Consider the following 22,147-nt stretch of genomic DNA (forward strand, 5'->3'; position numbering starts at 1 on the left):
TACTCATCAGTGTTGGATAGCTCAGTTGGCTGGATAGCTGGTTTGTAATGCAGAATAATGCCAACAGCAACACCGAGGTAACCATGAAGGACCCTCCTTCTCAACCTCTCTCCTTGACTGATGCATGGTGATCCTTGATTTAAACCACCACCTATTCATCTCTCTCTCTCTCTAATGAAAGAGCACCCCTGTAGTCAGGTATGATAATGGTGACGATGACTTTACCTTTACCTAGGTATACTGTTTTAGAAACTGAAATGGATTTTGGTTCAGAATTGGCTGTCAAAGAAAATAACCACAGATTTTGAATTTTAATGAGGAAATGGTACAATTTTGTTCAGATTATTCATATTTGCAAGAATCAGCAACTTGTATGTTGGACAGTACAGTATGTAATGCTTTTTAATATAATCTGTATAGTGTTCCTGGTATCTCTAAGAAGTGCCATCATTTCAATAAATCACCTCAAGCATTGTTTTTAATAGTCTCCTCTGAATAAATATTTATTTTCAAAAGATGGGCATGTGACAGATATTCACACTGTGCTGAATCAGCACTCACAGCATTTTGCTTTGTAACAGTATTTCTTTTGCTGACTGTGCTTTCACCCAATTAGACTGAAAGCACTATGTCAATAGTGAAGACCTGTCAGAATGCTGGAGAATTCATTGACCACAAGGAACCTACTTATTGATGGAAGCTGGCTTTCACAGCTTTGTAACGGTCCAGTATTGCAAGCTGCGCATCACGGAACTCTTAACTACTCAAGGCTCATGTCAGCAGTTCCCCTTTATGCACAAGCATACGTGTAGATGCTTTAAGATTTAGAACATGGCAGGTTGTGCAGTGTATATATTGTCACTAATGCAAATAGAGCCACTGACAGTCAAAAGGAGCTGCTGACTTTGTACCAAAATTTTGTGTAACATCAGTATTAGGCTCTGAAAGCTAAAGTAAAGAATTAAAGAGGGAGAGAAAGAACTCATGAGTGATCTCTCTGCTGTGGTTTTTCACACACTGTTCATATCTCCGTGCAGGTTAACAAGGAATGTGTCCGGGGATTGTGGGCTGGGCAACAGCAGGAGCTGGTCTTCCTGCGAAACCGCAATCCTGAACGAGGAAGTATCCAAAACGCAAAACAAGCCTTAAGGAACATGATAAACTCTTCATGTGACCAGCCAATTGGTTACCCAATTTATGTTTCTCCACTCACAACATCCTACTCTGATACGCATGAACAGCTAAGAACCATCCTGGGAGGACCCATAAGTATCACGAACATAAAGAATTTTATTGTGTCTACATGGCACAGGTAAGTGTTTGCACTGTAGCACTGAAATTGAACATTTTTCAAATAAAAAGGTTTGGTATACTTTATTCAGCAACCATAAATATAAAATAATGCAAAGTAACAAAAGTCAGTGTGTTACTGATGAGTGTAGGAAGTAGACAAAATATTGTTTCTAATTGAAACTAATGTTACCCCCTCTTGAGTTAGATAGATATTAACCCTTCATTTCAAAATGATATTTCAGTTTTACTCCACATCAGCCGAGTTTCCTTGATCTGGAAATTCTTGTGATGTGTGTCCAAATCATCAAATCATTGCAACCCTCACCTTGATGAATATGCACAAGTTTATCTGAAGGAATTCTTCTGTTAATGGTTATTAATTCCAAAAATGCTGGTCCCCTGTCATTCATGCTACCAGTTTTAGACAGTGCAAGCTTGTTACACAGTAAGTGTGTTGGGAGATGGTAGCATAGTTTGTAATATCAGTGGACAAGTTATCCAGAGACCCAGGCTAAGGTTCTGTGGGCATGGGTTTGAATTCCACTCTTGGAGATGGTGAAATTTGAAATCAATATATATACAGAATTAAAAAATCATGTCTAAAGGTGACCATCTAACCATTGCCAATTATTATGAAAAACCGTCTGGTGCATTAATGTCCTTTAGGGAAGAAAATCTGTCATATTTACATGTGACTTCAGACTCACAGCAATGTGGTTGTCTCTTAACTGCCCTTTGAATTACAAAGACCCCATACTTGAAAGAAGTAAGGATGGGCATAAATGCTGGCTCATGCCACGTCCCATGAGCAAATAATTTGTAAAAGGCTTTAGGAACAAAATCTGGTTTGAATCTGACACGACCCAGATGATCTATTTTTCTGTTGACTTCATACAGGATGATTTAACAATATAGATTTATGATATAGATAAAATTGCCAGTAATGTTTCAGTGCATACCACATTGAAAGTCAATGGGACAAGAGTCCTGCTGACTCTACATGCAAGGTTTAGACTGTGTGCCAGCACCATGCCAAGATCAATCACGTCTGTTGAGCTTCCTTTGGTAGTTCCCGAAGATCAAATGGCAAAACAAATAACTGACACCGAGGTGCTCACCCAGCTGGCCTGCCAAGGATCCACACTGTACTGAGGTAGTCACAACTGAATTGGATAGGTCATGAAGTCAGAACTCCTGACTCTTTCTTACCAAAGCAAATCTAATATGGAGACATTGAGTCTGAGGTGGACTTGCATGGTGATCAATGGAAGTGCTACAAGGACACTCTGGAGGCTTCATTTAGAAGTTTAGTATCAACTTGAAGTTCTGGGAGAACCTCAGATGGAATCACTGCACCTGGTGTAACCAAATAAAACAAAAGTACAGCCTCTGAGTAAAATAAGTAGATTCCAGAGGCAGAGAGAAAATGTAAGAAGAGGAAACCCTGAGCTAGCAACTTGGCAGAAACTCAACAAACTGTGTTATCTTCTCCTATTTACAGCAGAACCTTTCGGGTACAGACCAGCCTTAACAGTCACCTATGTACAAACCAAGACCTCAACAACACCCCAAATCATGCACGTGGCTATCTTACCTTGAAGGGCAAACAAGAACACAGTCTAATTGTTTTACGTGCCAGAAGTTTGCATCCAGCATTGGCATCACTGAATGTTTTGCACTCATACTAAAGTTGTGTTGCTCTTTGTTTAAGTGGGCAAATATTCACAGTACTTGGCACAAAGCTTGGATAGGAAAAGGAGGATGGAAACACTAAAGGCAGGCTGACGTTCCTGCTCCTCTGATGCTGCTTGGCCTGCTGTGTTCATCCAGCTCTATACCTTGTTATCTCAGATTCTCCAGCGTCTGCAGTTCCTACTGTCTCTGGAAACACTAAAGCTGGTTTTGAAACAAATGGGTTTAATTCTAACTATGAATTCTAATGAATAATAATTAGTAACAAATGCTTCCAAACATGGCTGAAATTTTCTTGTCACTTTATCTATTGTGTCAGAAAGGTGGTTTCCAGAGGGAACAGGTGGAAGAGAAATAAGTCTGATAACAGATAATACAGTCAATGGTAGCTGAGAAATAGCTATCGTTCAGTACAGTCCTTTTATTTCTGAACCAGATCTGTGGACAATGACAGTGTGATATTCCTATGTTATGTGTTGGATTGACAGAAGCTGACATACTCTTGCTTGAGAAACTCTAAAACAAGTCTCCACCTACTCTACCTGATTGTATCTGTCCTATGCAGGTTACGCAAAGGTTGTGGTGCCGGTTGTAACAGTGGAGGAAATATTGAGGATTCAGATGCAGGTGGAGTCTCCAGTGCCAGTAATAATGTAACTACAAATGAGTCCCAAAGTAGTACTTCCCATGCAGGCTCTGGACCAGCTGGATATGGGCCTGGAGCAGGTCTCCAGCCTCCGGTCACATCTAACCCACCGATATTGGGTAAGATTTTGTTATTCAGCAGTATACTTGAGTGCATTTTTTCAATACTGCTTTTGTTAGTCCCAGTATTTACTATGGTGCAGTGACTGCATATTAATTGTAATTGGTTCAGTTTCTATGACAGTGCATTGCCGATCTGTTCAGCAGTGAACTGTCAGAAAACACTGAACTTGCTAGATGTTTTGAATAGGTTTGATGCCCAGAGTATTAAATAACAAAAGATTTCATGATGGAACAGCGAAAGAGAGTGGTAATGGACATGATAAATCACCAAAGATAGTGATCTAATGAGTCATGAATGGCTAAACGGCTGTAAAAACCATTTGAATACAGCATGAATGAGTAAGGAAAGAAATAAGACCAAGACCAAGACCAAGACCAAACCAGAAAAATAAAACACCCCGTACGATGCAGGCAGAGATTGTAATTTAAGTTGTTGAACTCAATGTTGAATCCAAAATGCCCTGGAATACTGGGTCAAAAGAGAAGTTGCTGCTCCTTGAAATTGTGTTGATCTTCACTGGATCACTGCAGCTAGCTGTGATCAGAAAAGTCAGCATAGGAGCAAAGCACAGAACGAAAATGACAAGTAACCTGAAGCTCAGTCATGTTTATAGACTAGCAGAAGTGTTTAAATGAGTAGAAACTCAGTCTGCATTTGGTCTCCTAAATGCGAAGGAGAATACATCATGAGCAGTGAATACTAAATTTAAAGAACTTGAGGATAATCACTGTTTCACCTGAAGGAATATTTGGGGCCTTGGAAAGTGAGAAAAGAGGAGGTAAAAGGACAGTGGTTACATCCTCTGTGCTTGCACAGAAAGATACTACACGGAGGAAAGGTATTTTTAGGGCAGTTTGAGGAGTAACAACTTTAGATCATCATAATGTCTGCCTTCATCTTACCAAGTTTTTCCAATATTTTCTGTTTATATCTCTGATTTCCAGCATCCAATGTATTTTGCTTTTGTTTTAGCCTTCTCCCACCATCCTAGACAACATTATACTTCGGCCAACATCATTAAAACAAATTATCCGGTTATTATCTCATTGATGCATGTGGAACCTGGCAATGCACATATTGGCTCCCACCTTACACTTCAAAAGCACCTGTCCGGTTCCAAAGTGATTTCTGGAACATCCTGAGGCTCCGAAAGTTATTGTATAAATACAAGTCACTCTTTCCCAACTGATAGCTGATAGGTTTCAGAGGGAGTTAAGCATTCAGTTTTAAAGATGTGCAGATTTTGTAATTGGTTCATTTATAGATATGACGGCTAATTATTTTTTGGAATAGGGCTGGCAGCTATGAATTTTGAAGAATACAAGGCAACCTGCAGAGGGATATATTAAAAAAAACAATCTCTGAAGTAGGACTGTATCAAATAAATAAATGACAAGTTTCTTAACTCTTGCAGCTTGTAAAGGAAATAAAAAGGGGAATAAATGTTTATCGCAATTGCTTATCGTAAATAACTATTTAAAATCTCGATTCCAGCTTGCATTTCCAGTAAAATAAACCTTGCCTTCTGTGACTCATTTTTACCATAGAACATTTTATAGGGTCTTAAATGTAGCAAAAAAAACCCCACAGCGCTTCATAAAAGAGAATGGAAAATCTGGAGAGTTATAAAGCAGGCTATGAAAAGAGGTAACATTTAAGGAAATTTCTTAAAGCAATACAAGAGTGGTGGAATGGCAGAATTATTTAAACTCCAAGTGTGGGACTTTAGCAACCCCAAATTATTATCAAAGAGGGGGAGGGTTGTACTGAGGAAGGAATCAAAAGTTGTAAGAGTTTGAGCTCTAATCCTACTGGAGTGTAAATAGAGCGAGAGAGGCAAAGACATAGAGGGACTTAAAAAGGCAAACATTAATCTTAACCGTGAGACACTAGTCAATGGGGATAAAAGGTGAACCTTTTAATTGTTTCATTATAGTTTTCACCAACACCTCAGCTTCTTTCAAAATCTGGGCTTTGACCTAATATTTTTTAGGAAGTTCATTGCTACAATTTGAACAAGTGGATGATTACCAGTTGCATAAATTGTTTGAAGAACAACTTTGGGATCAGTTTCAAGTGATTAATTGAGGAAACATTTAACTTTTTTTTTTATTTAAGTGTAGGTGAAGCCTGTAGTTTTGAGCAAAGCAGAGAGAAAAAGATTTCCATAATGGGTTAGTGTTTGAACTTAATCTATTTGTTAAGCTTTAGATGGTGTTTGAATTATACTGTATACCTACAGATTTCCTTTAAGGTTGTGCAATGAAAAGAAATCAGAATGCATTTCTTCCTCTTGGTTTGGATTATTTTCTGAAGATCAAATTGTTTATTGAAATCGAAAGCAAGCAGAAATTTAATTCTCACCTACCCACCAGCCATTCAACACCACAACTAGTATAATTAAGTTTGAGACTATGACCAGACATAAGGATGTAAAAATCCTTTAGTTAAGTCACTATTCCAGGAGGATGGTTCCTCAAAATAATTTGAGAGTAATTGCTGATGAGTGATTTATTACAAGACTAATATAAAAGTAATTGCATATCAAACTTATATGTTCCAAAATTTACTGTGTGCAAAGCATATCTTTGTTTAATTGAGTTCAGAATTTGAGTTGATTCTTTGATGAATAAAAAAAATTTGTTCTCGATTTCCACAGGCACCAGCCACAGTAGTCAGTCGGTGCAGTCCAGCCTCGTCCGACATTCCCCTGCCCGTGCCTCAGTTGCCAGCCAGTCTTCATATCGACATAACACCCGTCACTCTTCCTTACGGACATCTGCCACCGGTCTGGTGCCATGCCGCCGTTCATCCACTAGCCAGCTGTCCTTGCGAAACCTGCCCAGTTCCATCCAGTCCCGACTGTCCATGGTGAATCAGATAGAACCATCGAGTCAGACAGGCACTCTGAGCGTACAGTGTGGTCTGCCCTCTTCCAGCAGTTCCAGCCAGAGCATTCCCATCTGCAAACGCAACACACTGGCAGGACTTCTTGGAGCAGAAGGTGTCACCAGTGTGGACATGCAGCCAGGCAGCAACTCCAGCACAGCGTTTAACACCCCTGCCAAGAAGGATGAAATTAACTATAAAGTCCAGGTACACACTTAGAAATATTGTGTTCCCCACAAGAGGGAGACAAAAATAAATGTTTTGTTTTGTTTTACTCCACTTTAACCAGATGTATCTTAGATTCACCCAAAAAAAAGCTACTCTAGAGGAGGACCTCTGAGCCTTGGATCCCGTTGAGGAAGCCCAAATAGCTTAGTTTTAAATGTGTTTACATTATCATTAGCTGTTGTTACAGAACTGCACAGTGCTGTTTTAGTGCTGTTACTTCATAATGGATAAATCTCAAACCAGTATAGATCTTTTAATATCTATAGCTTGAAGATAATGATGACTTTGACATTTAGAATCATGAATGACCCACAAGGGTCCATGAAATGCAATCTACATTTATCTATTCAACTAAAACATTCTTTGTTATTCTTTCACTTCTGTGACCTCAGTTTTACATGTAAGTCAGGTAACAGACTTGTAGAAAGCCAACTCCAACTGGGAGATATCCAAAATTACTGTAAAAAAATAGAAATGCTCAGTGAGTTTAACAGCAGTCTCTACTGAGTCCAATTCATTCCTTGTCTGAACATCTCCAGTGATCATAATTCTATTAGTTTTAAAATAGTGATGGAAAAGGGTAGACTGGATCTAAAAGTTAAAGTTCTGAGTTGGAGGAAGGCCGATTTTGATGGTATTAGGCAAGAACTTTCAAATGTTGGCTGGGGGTGGGGGCGGACGGACGTTTGCAGGTAAAAGGATGGCTGGAAAATGGGAAGCCTTCAAAAATGAGATAACAGGAGTCCAGAGAGGTACCAGCAAGGCTGGTAGGTATAGGGAATGCTGGATGACAAGAGAAATTGAGGTTTTGGTCAAGGATAAGAAGGAGGCATGCATCAGGTGGACAGCATAGATCGAGTGAATCCCTAGAAGATTATAAAGGCAGTAAGAGTATACTTAAGTGGGAAATCAGGAGGGCAGAAAGGGGACCTGAGATAGCTTTGGCAAATAGGGTTAAGGAGAATCCAAAGGGATTCTACAAATATATAAAGGAAAAAGGATAAGTAGGGAGAAAATAGGGCCCCTTAAAGATCAGCAAGGCTGCCTATGTGTGTACCCATAGGAGATGGGGGACATATTAAACAAATACTTTTGCATCAGTGTTTACTGTGGAGAAGGATATGGAAGATAGAGAACATGGGGGAATAAATAGCAACATCTTGAAAAATGTCATATTATAGAGGAGGTGGTGCTGGAGGTCTTAAAATGCATAAAGGTGGATAAATCCCCAGGACCTGATCAGGTGTACCCTAGAACTCTGTGGGAAGCTAGTGAAGTGATTGTTGGGCCCCATGCTGAGATATTTGTATCATCGATAGCTGCAGGCGAGGTGCTGGAAGACTAGGAGTTGGCTAACGTGGGGCCACTATTCACTAAAAGTGGTAAGAAAAAGCCAGGGAACAATAGACCTGTGAGCCTTCCATCAGTGGTGGGCAAGTTATTGGAAGGAATCCTGAGGGACAGGATTTACATGTATTTGGAAAGGCAAGGATTGATTAGGGATAGTCAACATGGCTTTGTGCGTGGGAAATTTTGTCTCACGAACTTCATTGAGTTTTTTGAAGAAGTAAAGAAGAGGATTGATGGGGGTAGAGCAGTGGACATGACCTATATATACTTCAGTAAGGCATTCGACAAAGTTCCTCACGGTAGACTGGTTAGCAAAGCTAGATCACATGGAATATAGCGGAAATGAGCCATTCGGATACAGAACTGGCTTGAAGGTATAAGACAGAGGGTGGTGGTGGAGGGTTGCTTTTCAGACTGGAGACCTGTGACCAGGAGGTGTGCCATAAGGATCAGTGTTGTGTCTACTGCTTTTTGTCATTCATATAAATGATTTGGATGTGATCACAGGAGGTGCGGTTAGTAAGTTTGCAGATGACACCAAAATTGGAGGTGTAGTGGACAGCGAAGAAGGTTACCACAAAGTACAACAGGATCTTGATCAGAGGCGCCAATGGGAAGCAGATGAAGTTTAATTTAGACGAATGTGAGATGCTGTGTTTTGGAAAGGCAAATCAGGGCAGGACTTACACACTTGATGGTAAGGTCCTGGGGTCTGTTGCTGAACAAAGAGACCTTGGAGAGTAGGTTCAAAGTGAATTTGCAGCTAGACAGGATAGTGAAGAAGGCGTTTGGTGCTTGCCTTTATTAGTCAGTGCATTGAATACAGGAATTGGGAGGTCATATTGCGGCTGTACAGGACATTGGTTAGGCCACTTTTGGAATACTGCATTCGGTTCTGGTCTCCCTGCTATAGGAATGATGTTGTGAAACTTGAAAGGGTTCAGAAAAGATTTACAAGGATGTTGCCAGGGTTGGAGGGTTTGAGCTATAGGGAAAGGCTGAATAGACTGGGGCTATTTTCCCTGGAGCGTCGGAGGCTGAGGGGTGATCTTATAGAAGTTTATAAAATCATGAGGGGCATGGATAGTATAAATGGAAAAGGTCTTTTACCCATGGTTCAAGGAGTCCAAAACTTGAGGGCATAGGTTTAAGGTGGGAGGGGTAAGATTTAAAAGTGACCTAAGGGGCAACTTTTTCACACACGGTGGTGAATATACGGAATGAGCTGCCAGAGGAAGTGGTAGAGGCTGGTACTATAACAACATTTAAAAGACATCTGGATGGCTATATGAATGGGAAGGGTTTAGAGGGATATGGGCTAAATGCTGGCAAATGGGGCTAGATTTATTTATTCTATTTGGTTGGCATGGACGAGTTTGACCGAAGGGTCTGTTTCCATGCTGTACGTCTCTATGACTCCGTGACTCATAAAATCAGAATGAATCCATGCATCTGAACCAGTGTGGGAAACTATTAGGTAAATCCTGAATGATTTTATGCTATAGAAACATTTCTGAATATTTTTAGCTGTATGTTCGGTCTCTGTGCTGTGTGTAATTTAGTTTTTTTTAATGAAGTTATTGAAAGACATAATAAAACATTTGGTAAATGTAAATCTGAAGTCTTTACACCAATTTTACATTTGTCATTTGGGGACAGCTGAGTGATCCATCCAATTGTCCTGGAATATTCCATTCAAGTGTTATATGGTATCTAGGTATGGTTATATTAAACAATATAATTTGAATATTGATTTTGACTGATTTTTGTATTTTAATTTCTTAGATGTGATAATAAGTTATACACTGATTTTTCTAAAAGCATGATAAAATATCACCATAAAAATCATTTAAGATTTACCTTTTGTTTGGGAGTTCTATCTGTTCATCGTAAACAAAATGCAAATACGTAATAGTGCATTTGTTTGCTGCTGGCTTCCTAATTAACTAATCATTGGATCATTAACAGTCAGAGAGCTCACTGTGTTCTTGCTGCAGAGGCTCAAATACTTAACATTAATTTAGACTGCTTTTGCATTATAAACTGCTGGAGGAAGCAAAATATCTCAGAAGTAACAGATCCATGATATGTGCCTATAGTACGTGCAATTATCGGTGATTTGTTACTGTCTTCTGCCCAGTGTGCCTCTACTCATTTCCCAGGTGAGAAGCCATGTTGTTGGCTTGGATGAGTGAGCTGCAACACTCGTATTTACAGGCAGCTGCTGTGACTACAGGAGGCAACAGGTGAAAAAAACACTACCTTAGACAAGTCTAAGGCGACACCAGGATATTTTTCAAATTAAGGCATTAAACTGCAGTGTGAATACGTTGGTGTTTTTCTGAACCCAGTCACTGCTATAATTAGCACAGATAGGACAGAAGACCACAGGTGGGAAGTGTATCAGTATGTGAGTGAATCCAGTAGATCACTTCATTCGGAGAGAGATTTTGAAACAACAATCTATGAACATTAGAGAGAAATGGGAAGGTGATAGCCTGCCTGTGAAAATAATTAGACAAATAGATGAAAAACAGAAACTAAGAAATATTAGAGCATCTTCATAAACTTCTGACGATGTCAGAATTTCATTATGTAGCACTGTTGAAATCATGTAATGTCGATGAATAAAAATCTGTTCTCCGTTTTCATCCCTGCTGTAGTACTGAAGACATGTGGTCCAGAACTAACCACACTGCAAGTCAAGCTGCTCCGATACTGTTACACACTGGCATCTACCCAGCAATGTGAGAATTGCCCAGGGATTTCCAGTTCACAAAAAGCAGGACAAACTCAGTCTGGCTATTTATAACGTACGATACTTTCAATGGTACCGTTACTGAGGCTAGTTTTCAAATCCAGACCTTTTTCCTAATGAATTCAAATTCTAACAATTGTTGTGATATAATTTGAACCCATAAGTCTAGAGAATTTGCTAGTAGTCTCTAGTAATAATAATTAGGCAACCTTATTGAAACATAGAAGATTCTTAAGGGCTTGACAGAACAGATGCCGAGAGATTGTTTCCCCTTGTGGGACAGTCTAGAACCAAAGGGCATGATGTCAGAGTAACAGTCACCCATTTAAGACAGGGATGAGGAGGAATTTCTTCTGTAGGAGGCTAGTGAATCTGTGGAATTCTTTATGCAAAGAACTATAGAAAACAGAACTGTATAGCACAGGAACAGGCCCTTTGGCCCACAATGTTGTGCCGAACATGATGCCAAATTAAACTAATCCCTTTTGCCTGTCTTTGGTTCACATCCCTCCATTCCTTGCATATTCACATGCTTATCTAAAAATTCCTGTAAATGGCCCTGTAATACCTGCCTCCACCACCACCTCTGGCAGCATGTTCCAGACTCCTACCTCTCTGTGTAAAAAAATTTTCCCCTCTCACCTTAAATGCATGCCCCCTAGTTTTAGACATTTCAGCTCTGGGAAAAAGATTCTGACTGTCAACCCGATCTATGCATCTCATAATTTTATAGACTTCTGTCAAGTCTCCCTTAGCCTCTGCCACTCCAAAGAAAACAGCCACTCCTTATAGCTCATACCCTGTAATCCATACAGCATCCTGGTAAACCTCTTCTGCACCCTCTCCAAAACCTCCATATCCTTCCTGTAATGTGGCGACCAGAATTGAATGCTCATACTGTTAAGTGTGGCCTAACCAAAGTCTTACTGCAGCGTGACATTCTGACTGTTGCACTCAGTTCCCCACCAATAAAGACGAGCATGCCACACGCCTTCTTACCACCATATCTACTTGCGTGGCCACTTGCAGGGAGCTATGGACTTGGACTATAGTGGCTGTATGCTCAAGGCTGCGATAGATGTTTAGTCAGCAAGGGAATCGAGGGTTATGGGGATAAGGCAAGATAGAGGAGTTAAGGATGATCAGATACGCTATCATTTCATTGAATGGTGGAGCCGAATGGCCTACTTCTACCCTTATATTTTGTACAGTGGTAATCTTTTGACTACTAGTCTAGTGATAATACCACTCAGCCACTGACTACAAAACCGATTCCTTCCAAACCTTTGAGTTCTACCACCTAAAGCATTAGTGCAGCAGATGGGAACAAACTTGCAAGACCTCCTCCAGGTCACAGTCCTGATTTGGAATGATATCTCCATTCCTTTATTGTCTGTGTCATAATCTCCCTTCCTTACAGCATAGTGGGGGATACTGCCTTAAGCGGTTTAAGTGGCTCACTGTCACCTTCCGAAGGGCAATTAGATATGGCCAAAAAAAATTTAGACCCTAGAGTAATTTTGCATATTCGACTTCACTCAAAGATCAACTTTGTTTCCCTCTTGAGCCCCACATGAAAACGGTATTGCTTTCAAAATGTGACCTATAACAATGGATCAATAATAATAGATAAAATCAAATCCATTCCTGAACGTATGACCAATTGAATATTAAGTTGAAATTTGAATTTCTGAAAGCCAAAGCATCTTATCGCACAGTTGGATTTGCAGAGTCATCTCACAGTGCAACTCAGTTAATGTACAGTCTTACCACAGCAGTGAGACCAATGTAGTTCTAGAAGTGCTGATTTTTCAGCTGCTGAAGTACAACACTGGGTGGAATCTGCTCATTCTCTTGTGAGCAATCCATTGTGATAAGTTTTCCCCTATCTTCCCAGCATGTAGCTGACTGGGGGAAAAAATGCCCCTGTGATAACTGTAAGCTGATCATAACTGAGGGCTAAACAGCGGTGCAGGAATTGGCATTTTTGATTTTCTATGGACTAATGTACATTTAATGGTTGTCAGTAAGTTAAACGGTAATTCTTTAAAAGGGAAAAGATGTAACACAAGCCATGCTATTATTCAGTACAAAGGTAGCCCTTTGTACAGACAGAATGTTAAGTGATTAAAGTAAATACCAACTAAGTGGTCAAACATTTCTGCATCAATCAAAAGTCTGGTGATGGCTAATTATACAGCTTGGAAGCTACTGTAAGAATTGAGATTCAACATTGGACTCAGTATATGAAACATGACAAATGTTCTGGTGCACAGATCTTCAATAAGTTGTATATCCTATCAAGCATTACCAAGTATGATAAAGGTGTAACAGTGGCGCATGTATAACTATGTTGGAACTTTGTCACCCTGAATTTAACATGGAAACTTGCAGTTTGGAATATAAATGGATTTTGAACCTGAGTGCCAGATTAGTATCCCTGTGTAAAATATTTGCTAATTAGTGACCCTCGTGTTTTTTTTTCTCCTGATTATTCTGGCAGATAATTGACACTGGCCAAGTCATGGAAGCCATCAATGTATCCAAGAGGAGGGAGCTTCACTGGCCAGATGAAGCAATCCGAATGCGAGCTGGTCGAATCAGCTGGAAGGACTGGAGCCCTCAGGAGGGCATGGAAGGCTATGTAAGTTTCCCTGTCCATCAAGACTTCCTCCATTTTTTTCATAAATAGCACATGAATCTAGTGTAAGTGTAGCTGTTTTTAATATGGCACAAAGAATTCATAGGTAAGCACTGGAAGGGTGAATTGAGAATTTATGAACAAGTTGGTATATGGGAGAAAACAACAAATGCTGGAGATCACAGCAGGCCAGACAGCATCCATGGAGAGAGAACAAGCTAACGTTTCAAGTCTAGGTGACTCTTCATCAGAGCCAAGAGTCACCTGGACTCAACATCAGCTTTCTGTCTCTCCATGGATGCTGTCTGACCCGCTGTGATCTCCAGAATTTGTTGTTTTCAGTGCAGATTCCAGATCTGAAGTAATTTGCTCCAACTTGGTAAAAAGGTGGGCATGAAATCATTTAAGCTAGATTGTATGTATTTGATTTTACAACTGAGAGGCTAAGATAGTAGTGAAGTTAAATGATGATATTGCTATTGATAATCAAGTAGTATGAAGTGAAATTCATTATCATGATGAATTCAAATATAATGAAATTTTGTAAAGCTCAAGTTAATGTTGGGTGATGCCAACAGCTTTAGTAAATAGTGGTAGAAATATGTTTCTTAGTTTGATTTTATCTTTCTCTGAAATTATAAATATCAGCTATAAATGCATACATAAATGCATGACAATAGTTTAAACTGACAAGTTTTCAGAACGTGCTCAAACATGTCACAGCCAATGAAGTACTTGTACAGTTTGTTCACTGTTGTAATATAGAAATTGTGGTGGTCAAAATGTACCTGCAAATAATTTTATGGACCAGATGAAACCACCTCAAAATATATTAAGAAGATAGCCTAGACCCCAACTTTTTCTTATTGTTAAAAGGCAAGTGTAAGGCAATATGTTCCAGATGCAATTCAATTAGTCAAACTACCAAGTGTAAAGCAAAATATACTTTATTCTTACATTATAGCTAAAATACAACAAAAGAAAGATGAATTAGAATAACTTAGCACCAGTTGAAAACTTAACAGACTAATAGATTATTTAATTACTGAACAGCAACTGTTCCAACATAGTAACAATAAACACACCCTTGGCAAAGGCAATTTCAGTAGATTGTCTCAAACGCAATTCTCTAGTCCAGGAGGAAAGAACATCAGGAGAAAACTGTTTGTGTGAGAGAGAGAGAACTCAAGCACTTTGCTGTTGCAAAATGAGAGATGTATAGTAATAGTGCTCTGCATTTGGGGAATACCCCTGCCCTCCTTTGATTAGTGTCACAGGATCTTTTATGTCAACCTAAGACACGTGGCCTTAGTTTGATTTCTCATCTGATAGGCAACACTCACTCAGTTCTAAAATACTAGCCCAGATTATACACTGGAACCTCCAGAATGGGATCAAACCCACAACCTTTGATTCTAAGGCAAGAGTACAACCACTGAGCAAAGCTTACAGAATTGTGGCTATCTTTTAAAATGTGCCTTGACTAGATTGACAGCAGGAAATAGAATTAATAGGAAAGAACTGCAAATAAAAGTTGCAGGTCTTGAAAGTGTTACAGGCCTGGCTTTTCATGCAATGCACAATGCTGCATCATCATCATCATCATCATCATTCAGTCATCCTTTGAAACTCTTACAGTCTGTGTTCTTTGTAATTTGCAGTATTGGGATTCTTCAAACTAAGTTCCAACCAAGATTTTCAGTCAGAATGTTATCTCTCTTTTGTTCATGAACTAAGCTATACAAATTCAAATTGCTTGACAGATACAGACTAGCCTGTTTACAGCTTCATTGCCAGTCTTCTCTTCACTGACAAATAAAACAGAGAAACAATTGGACATTTTTCAACAAGAAGTCTAATGAACACACAGCTATATTGGTTTAATATCAGTAATATATAAAAAAACTTTGCTAGGGTTCTGCTTTACACAAATTTCCAAATACTTTATCCTGCGTATTTTGTACCAAATAATACAATTCAGTTAAAAACAGAAGTATGCCAGGAAAACTAAGCAGGTATGGCAAAATCTGTGGAGAGAAACAAGAGTTAACATTTCAGTTCTGTGACCTTTCTTCTGATAAGTGTGGAGCAAGGGGTGGGTTGGGACAAGGACAGTTGGAAGGTCTGCATGAAAATCAGTAGAGATTGAATGACCGGACAGCTAGTCTTCCAGGGCCAAAGTAAATAGTAATGAGACAAGAAAAGAAGCAAATTCAATAGGTGAGGTGTGCTGCTCACTAAAAACAAGCAAAAGAAATAAATAGAGTACAGATTAAGGTCTGAAACTATTATACTCTATGTTGCATCAATTGCCTGGTGCACACTTTCACGAAAGGACAGTATAAGGGTCAACGCAAGATTGCACCTGAGCTGCTATACAGTACCTTGACCATTACAACTGGGACTGCCCTCAACGATCCAATTTCAGGAATTGTTTTAATGAGAGGATATTTGCACAGGGTTTGACTGCAGTTACAAATGGGCATCATACAATTAAGTAGTTAAGATTGGCTCACAGCTGATTTCAATGAGAAATTTTGTTTTAATTTTTATTGAAACTGTACTGAAAAGCCAGAAGAGCTGCTTCAATATTGATCTCCAGTCTCAGTGATGGAGGGCCAGTAATTGGGGAGGGAAGATGAGGCTGATCTCTGGACCTCCATTATCCTCCTCGCTCTATCTAAGCACCTTAAGATCTGTATGACGTTGTTTAGTATGATCTGCCTGTACTGCTCACAAAACAAAATGTTTCACTGTACTTAGGTACATGTTACAACATTAATAAAAAAAATTAAATCAAAACAAATAGTTTCAAAATGACACGTGATGTACATAACTGGGTAGGGGGGAGGGCGGGGGAGGGAAGACAAGTAAGAAAATAAACACAAAACAGCTTAAATATATTCCAAGGCAGTTTTAGTATAGAATTAGTACATTCGAGGTCAGTGAAAACATTGGACAGAATAATTTGCTCTATTGATCATGAAAATTCTTTATCCCATATTCCTTTGCTGTCAACCAATTCATTATTTCTTTTCTGTACTAGGTGATTCACCGTTGGGTGCCTTGTAGCAGAGAGCCAAGTAGCAGATCCCACATAGACAAGACGATCCTGCTGGTTCAGATTGAAGACAAGTATGTTCCCATCATTGAGTGTGGGGTCCTGGAACTTGGAGCTAAAGTTTGAAACACTTGTAGCAGTTGCTCAAGTGCGGAAGATAGAAACAGGAGTAAATCTCTCTCTGCCATCCTGTGGTCTGAAAGCATTATTGCAACAGCTGGAGGCTGGATTAGACTATCCAGAATGTAACTCATGTAGTAGGGATGTTGCTTTTGTCAGAGCTAACTGACATGTAAAAGGAAAACTGCACGGAGGCAGAACTCTGATCTAAAATTATATTTTGTTTTTTTTAAAACCTATAAGAAATTCTATGCATTTCATATGCTTTAAATAACATTTTTCTTAAGTTGTTAAGTAGATTTTGTTGAGTATTTTGTCTGTGTTTATTTATTTGCCAATACTGAGAATGCCCTAGTTTCATGCAGTGCACGTTTAAAATCTCTTTAAAAGAAAATATTGTTTTTGAAGTTATTGATAGGTTAGAATTCTATTGACCATACAAAAGAACTCTAATGTCCAGTTTAATCATTTCACTACTGTCTCATTCCTTCTAAGTTGTAACTGTGTTGAAGACAACTGCACTAATTAACAACAATGCACTAAATATTTCTGAGCTTGCTCAGAGCTTTTTATTTATACAAATGCCATTATATTTTAAAATGCCTTTTGGGATGAGGACATTAATCATCAGCTCATGTCATGCTCCAGTCTCGCCTTTACTCTTTTTATTTTAACTTGGAATTTATTTTGTTTCAATAGAACTTGTATACAGTTGTATAATTTTCTTTTGATATTTATTACTGTGAATTATTTTTTGTTATAACAGCTTTTGTTTCCATACATTCAGGGAAAAGAAATTTTAAGATAAAGTTAAAAGCGGGTTCAGCATTAGTTTTGCTGGACTGAATTGCAAAATGACTGGATACAGTTCACTGTTTCCTCACAGGCCGTGCAATTTAAACCCTTTCACTCATGCATTAAACAACCACCACCGGAAAGCATATATCAAGGGGACGGGTGCTTATGTGTATGTATACAGAAAACTTGTAAATAATGTAGTTGATGTTTAAAACAAAGACAACAGAAGCCTAAGTAAAGATTTTTTTTCGCAGTGTACTGCATCTGAAACTAAATACAGTATTGAAATTATGATCAATAAAGAAATTTTATAATAAAGCAGGTCCTTTTTGGTGTAATGTTTTGCTTCAAATTTTACTTGGGACTATATTTTCCAATACAAGGATTGTGTTTGTATGAAGACCGAGATTCGATAAAGCGTGATAAAAGATTAAATATTTTCAAAGGCTGAAGGACTGACATCCAAAAAGGGACAAACAGATTTAAGGCAATTGGTGAAGAATCAGAGGTGACAGTTCTTTTAATATAACCTGTAATTATTAGGGTTTGGAATATATTACCTGCTAAGTACGTACAAATTCAATAGCAGCCAACAGAAGGGAATTAGATCTTGACGGGAAAAAAAAATTGCAGAATATTGGGCAACAGTGGGGCACTGAAACTAACAAACAACCAGTGCTGACTTGATGGTCTGAATGTTACTGCTTTATTCTGTAAAAGACCTTTCAAATGCTCAGAATATTCCAAAGCAATCCACAGCCTACAAAGTAAACATCAAGTCAAGCCACTGTTGGTGGCAAACCTTTCCCCAAAAAGGTTTTGTAACCACCAATACCTGATAATATTTTTCAGTGATGGATAACTATTGACAAGAAAACCAATGAATGCTATGAGATCCTTTGCATCCATCTTGGAGGGTAGGCTATGTTTAATTTAGCATGTCCAACCATATATCATGTCGTCAGTACTGTTCTGAAAGGTCAGCCTACACCTTCTGGAGTGGTATTTAAACCCCATCACTTTTTCAGTCAGAGCCAGAGTTGCCATAAAAATGAGTTTATAAAGATACTATACTATATGTTTTTTTCTGAGACCTTCTTTCATTGTAAACCCCCCCAATGTCCATTAAAGAGAATCAGTTATAATGTGGGAAAATTTAATTTGAAGATTACAAATTTTGACAAAATACATTAGTGCGCAATCTATACTGAATCGATATTTATATAAAAATGTCTTGTACCACATGTGTCACAAACCAAAGTGCTGTTTGGAAGGAATTCCAAGATTTTGGCATAGAGACAGTGAAGAATGCAGCAATATAATTCTAATGTCAGGATTGTTTGGAAGATGCTGTGAAAGAGCCTTGGAGAGTTGCTGCAGTGCATTATGTATACACTATTTTCAGTGGTGGAGGGATTGAATGTTGAAGGCATTAGATGGGGTGTCAGGCAAGTGAATATTTAATAACACTTTTGTGCCTTGTAGATGCAGTACAGGTTTTGGCACTGGACTAAATCCTAGAATGTCCTATTATATACCTTAGTAGGAGCACTTTTCACCTCACTGCAGCCCACCTTCTAAATGGGCACTCGTGATGGGCAATAAATGCAATGTCCTTATCTTAAGAATGTCACAGACTCTAACTCCATTTAAAAGAATCTTAATACACTATGGCATTTATTCCTTAACTTAACTGTTATATCGTCTACCATGATTTTACTTCCCATAATACTGTTTGTTGTTTCTATTTAAATAATCATCCAATTTCCTCTTGAACACCTCAGTTGAATCTGTCTCCACAATTCCAGCTAGTCCACCCCAACCCAGACCACTCACGGTGTGAAAAAGTTTTCCTTACCTCCCATTTGCTTTTGCAGAACACTTTAAAACGGTGCTCCTTGGTGCTGATTTATGAGCAGAAACAGCTTCTTCCTATTTACTCTGTTCAGATCACTGATGATTTTGAAAATTATCAACTCTTCCTTCAGCCTTCTTTCCAAAGAAATCAGTCCCAGCTTCTCCAACTGATACTTAACTGAAGTTTCTCATCCTGGAACCTTGGAGGGGAATTGATTGATAGATGATTTTCACGTACACTTATTGTCCTTGTTCTTTCTCGATAGTGGAGGTTATGAGTTGGAGAAATGCTGCCAGTGGATACTTGGCAAGTTGCTGGTGTGCATTCTGTACACTTTACAGTCCACACGTGTCAGTAATGAAGGACTTCGATGTTCAAGTTGGATGGAAATGCCAGATAAGAAACTTGTTGTTTCAGTTTCATCCAAGTAAAGGATTATTCCATCACACCTCTGACTTTATGTCATAGATGGAGGAGAGACTTTAGGATCAGGTGGTGAGTCACTTTAGCAATTTTTTTTTATACCCTCTAATCATTTGTCTTAGCCACAGCATTTAGATCCAGTTTATTAATAATCTGGGGAGAAGGTTGTGAGGTGTTCAGTAATGGTAAAACCATTGAATGTCATGGATAAAGTGGTTCTAGCATTTGCCTGTTGGAGATGGTCATTGCTAGGCAGTTCTGCAAACGTTACTTGTCATTTTTCAGGCTAAACCTGTATTCATGTGCTGATTACAGGTTATATACTGATTCATTATATGGGGAATAATGAAATGGAGTTGGGGGCTATGCTAGTTAACCTGCACTAATCTCAACCAGCTACCTTTGGGCTCAAGATGAGTCTACCCCCTAGAAATATCTTCCTAATGTTCATTAATTTTCATTAGACTTTAGTTTCCTTGGTGATGCATTTGATAAAATATTGCTCTGATGACCAGGGCAGTCACTCTGCCTTTTGCCTCTGGAATTCAATTTATGTTCATAGTAAGGACTTAAAATCAGTTCTGAAGGCAGCAGAATATTGCCGAGTAAATGCCACTTGATAGCACTGATGACTGAATTAAACAATAAATTCAAATAAAGACAGAAAGCCCGCAACCCAGAACAAGCAAAGGAAAAAAAGTGTCTCACTGGTTGTGATGGTGTTATAAAGCTGCAATGGCAAGTTGGTCCCATTCACTGTGGTTTGACACTACCAAAATTCAACTCACCAGTGGTGTGGATAACAGTTACATCCCACGGTCCATACATTAAAGCCATACGGAGGCTTCTACCAGAGTTGTTAAATATAACACTGAGTCGATGATGTGAGGGATAGCTAACGACAATAATAAATGCAACTAGGCTACCTACTACCCTGATTTGTTGCATCAATAGTAGTTGTATAGTTATTACTGAAACATTTTAGCTAGAGGTTTTGGTACTTCTGGAACAAAGATCTTCAGCAATATAGCCAGAATATTGACTAGGTCCAAAGCATTTAGTTTAGCTACAGAATCATGCTTAGTTATGGGCACTGAGTTACCCCGCTTATAATGGATTCAGCACCTTTGCTACCTTCAGTGCTTCCTCAAAGTGTTGCCTATCTTGAAGGAGCTATATGATCAGCTGAGGAAAGCAGAAATGGTAGGTACTTGATTTCCTTGGCCAACTCTATACTTAGCACCATCTCCCCTTACCTACAGAACTGTACACCCTCCATTCCCCCATGCCCTCAACTCTGGTGGCTCTAGAGCAGAAGATGGTTTACTGAGAGATATGGTATCAAAGGTCTGGTATTGTACAAATATTAAAGAACATTTCGTCCAAAGCTCAAACTCCGGGTAGGGGTACAACTGACCTTCTGTGGTAGGCCAATGATTTTCCAGCTATGATATTTTGATTTCCACATGCTCTTTTATCTTGTTCTGATACTGTCAGCTTTATTCCTTCATAACCTGGCTGCTAAATTCCCCTCTTTAATATACAATTTTATTAGTAATATCACTTCTGAAAAATTGACTACAAAAAATCTAACTGGTCAACTCATGCATATTTACTAATTGGCCCATGCTGAATTTTTTTTGTGAAAGTTCTGTCACTTTTTCTATTTGCTGTGAAACAAAAAGTTATTCAAAATCACATGGCTAAAAATGTGAATAACTGCATTAGATGACCAAAACTGAACAATTATTTAAAATTAGATCTTTATTCCAATAAATATCTAGCAGCTTTATCATTCAATAAAATAAAATTGTTATCCGTTCAAACATTCTTTTAACAATTAACAATGCTATAATTAACATGATTAGAATGTCTAATTTACAATGGTTTGCTGCTTGGGCTTAAGATGAATTACATTTTGTATTAGTGAATGAGTAAGTCAATGTCACAGCTGCATCATTTATGTAAACAGAAACGATCCAAGCCTTTTTTGAACTGGGCCTGAACTTTGTCCTCAATTCAGAAAAAACAAGTAAAATCATCCAGTTGTGACCAAATCATGTAATTATAGACAACTTTCCAGTTAGTCTTCATTTATTAAATTAAAATTTAATTGAGTTTTAAAATGAGAAAAAACCGCTTTGAAAATTAAGTATTCCACATGGTGTGGACTGATACTTAAGATCATGAGTCTGTAAAATACATTATTTCTTGTTAGAGTCTATGGTCTCTACTCAAAGTGACTGTTAATCAACTGGGAATGTAGC

At 38.6% G+C, this 22,147-nt stretch overlaps 1 protein-coding gene across 1 annotated transcript in view; it reads left to right on the plus strand.

Moving 5' to 3' along the window:
• Positions 1-17,917, plus strand: part of pcnx1 (pecanex 1) — a 235,804-nt gene extending 217,887 nt beyond the window's left edge. The window contains exons 28-32 of the mRNA XM_048600454.1: positions 1,038-1,312; positions 3,551-3,750; positions 6,414-6,850; positions 13,483-13,623; positions 16,667-17,917. Of these exons, the coding sequence (XP_048456411.1) occupies positions 1,038-1,312; positions 3,551-3,750; positions 6,414-6,850; positions 13,483-13,623; positions 16,667-16,807 (1,194 nt within the window). The 3' untranslated portion in view covers positions 16,808-17,917. The remainder of the gene's footprint in view (positions 1-1,037; positions 1,313-3,550; positions 3,751-6,413; positions 6,851-13,482; positions 13,624-16,666) is intronic.
• Positions 17,918-22,147: the final 4,230 nt, after the last annotated feature.

Source organism: Rhincodon typus, chromosome 8 (genome assembly GCF_021869965.1).
Source record: "Rhincodon typus isolate 14 chromosome 8, sRhiTyp1.1, whole genome shotgun sequence".
NCBI lineage: Eukaryota > Metazoa > Chordata > Chondrichthyes > Orectolobiformes > Rhincodontidae > Rhincodon > Rhincodon typus.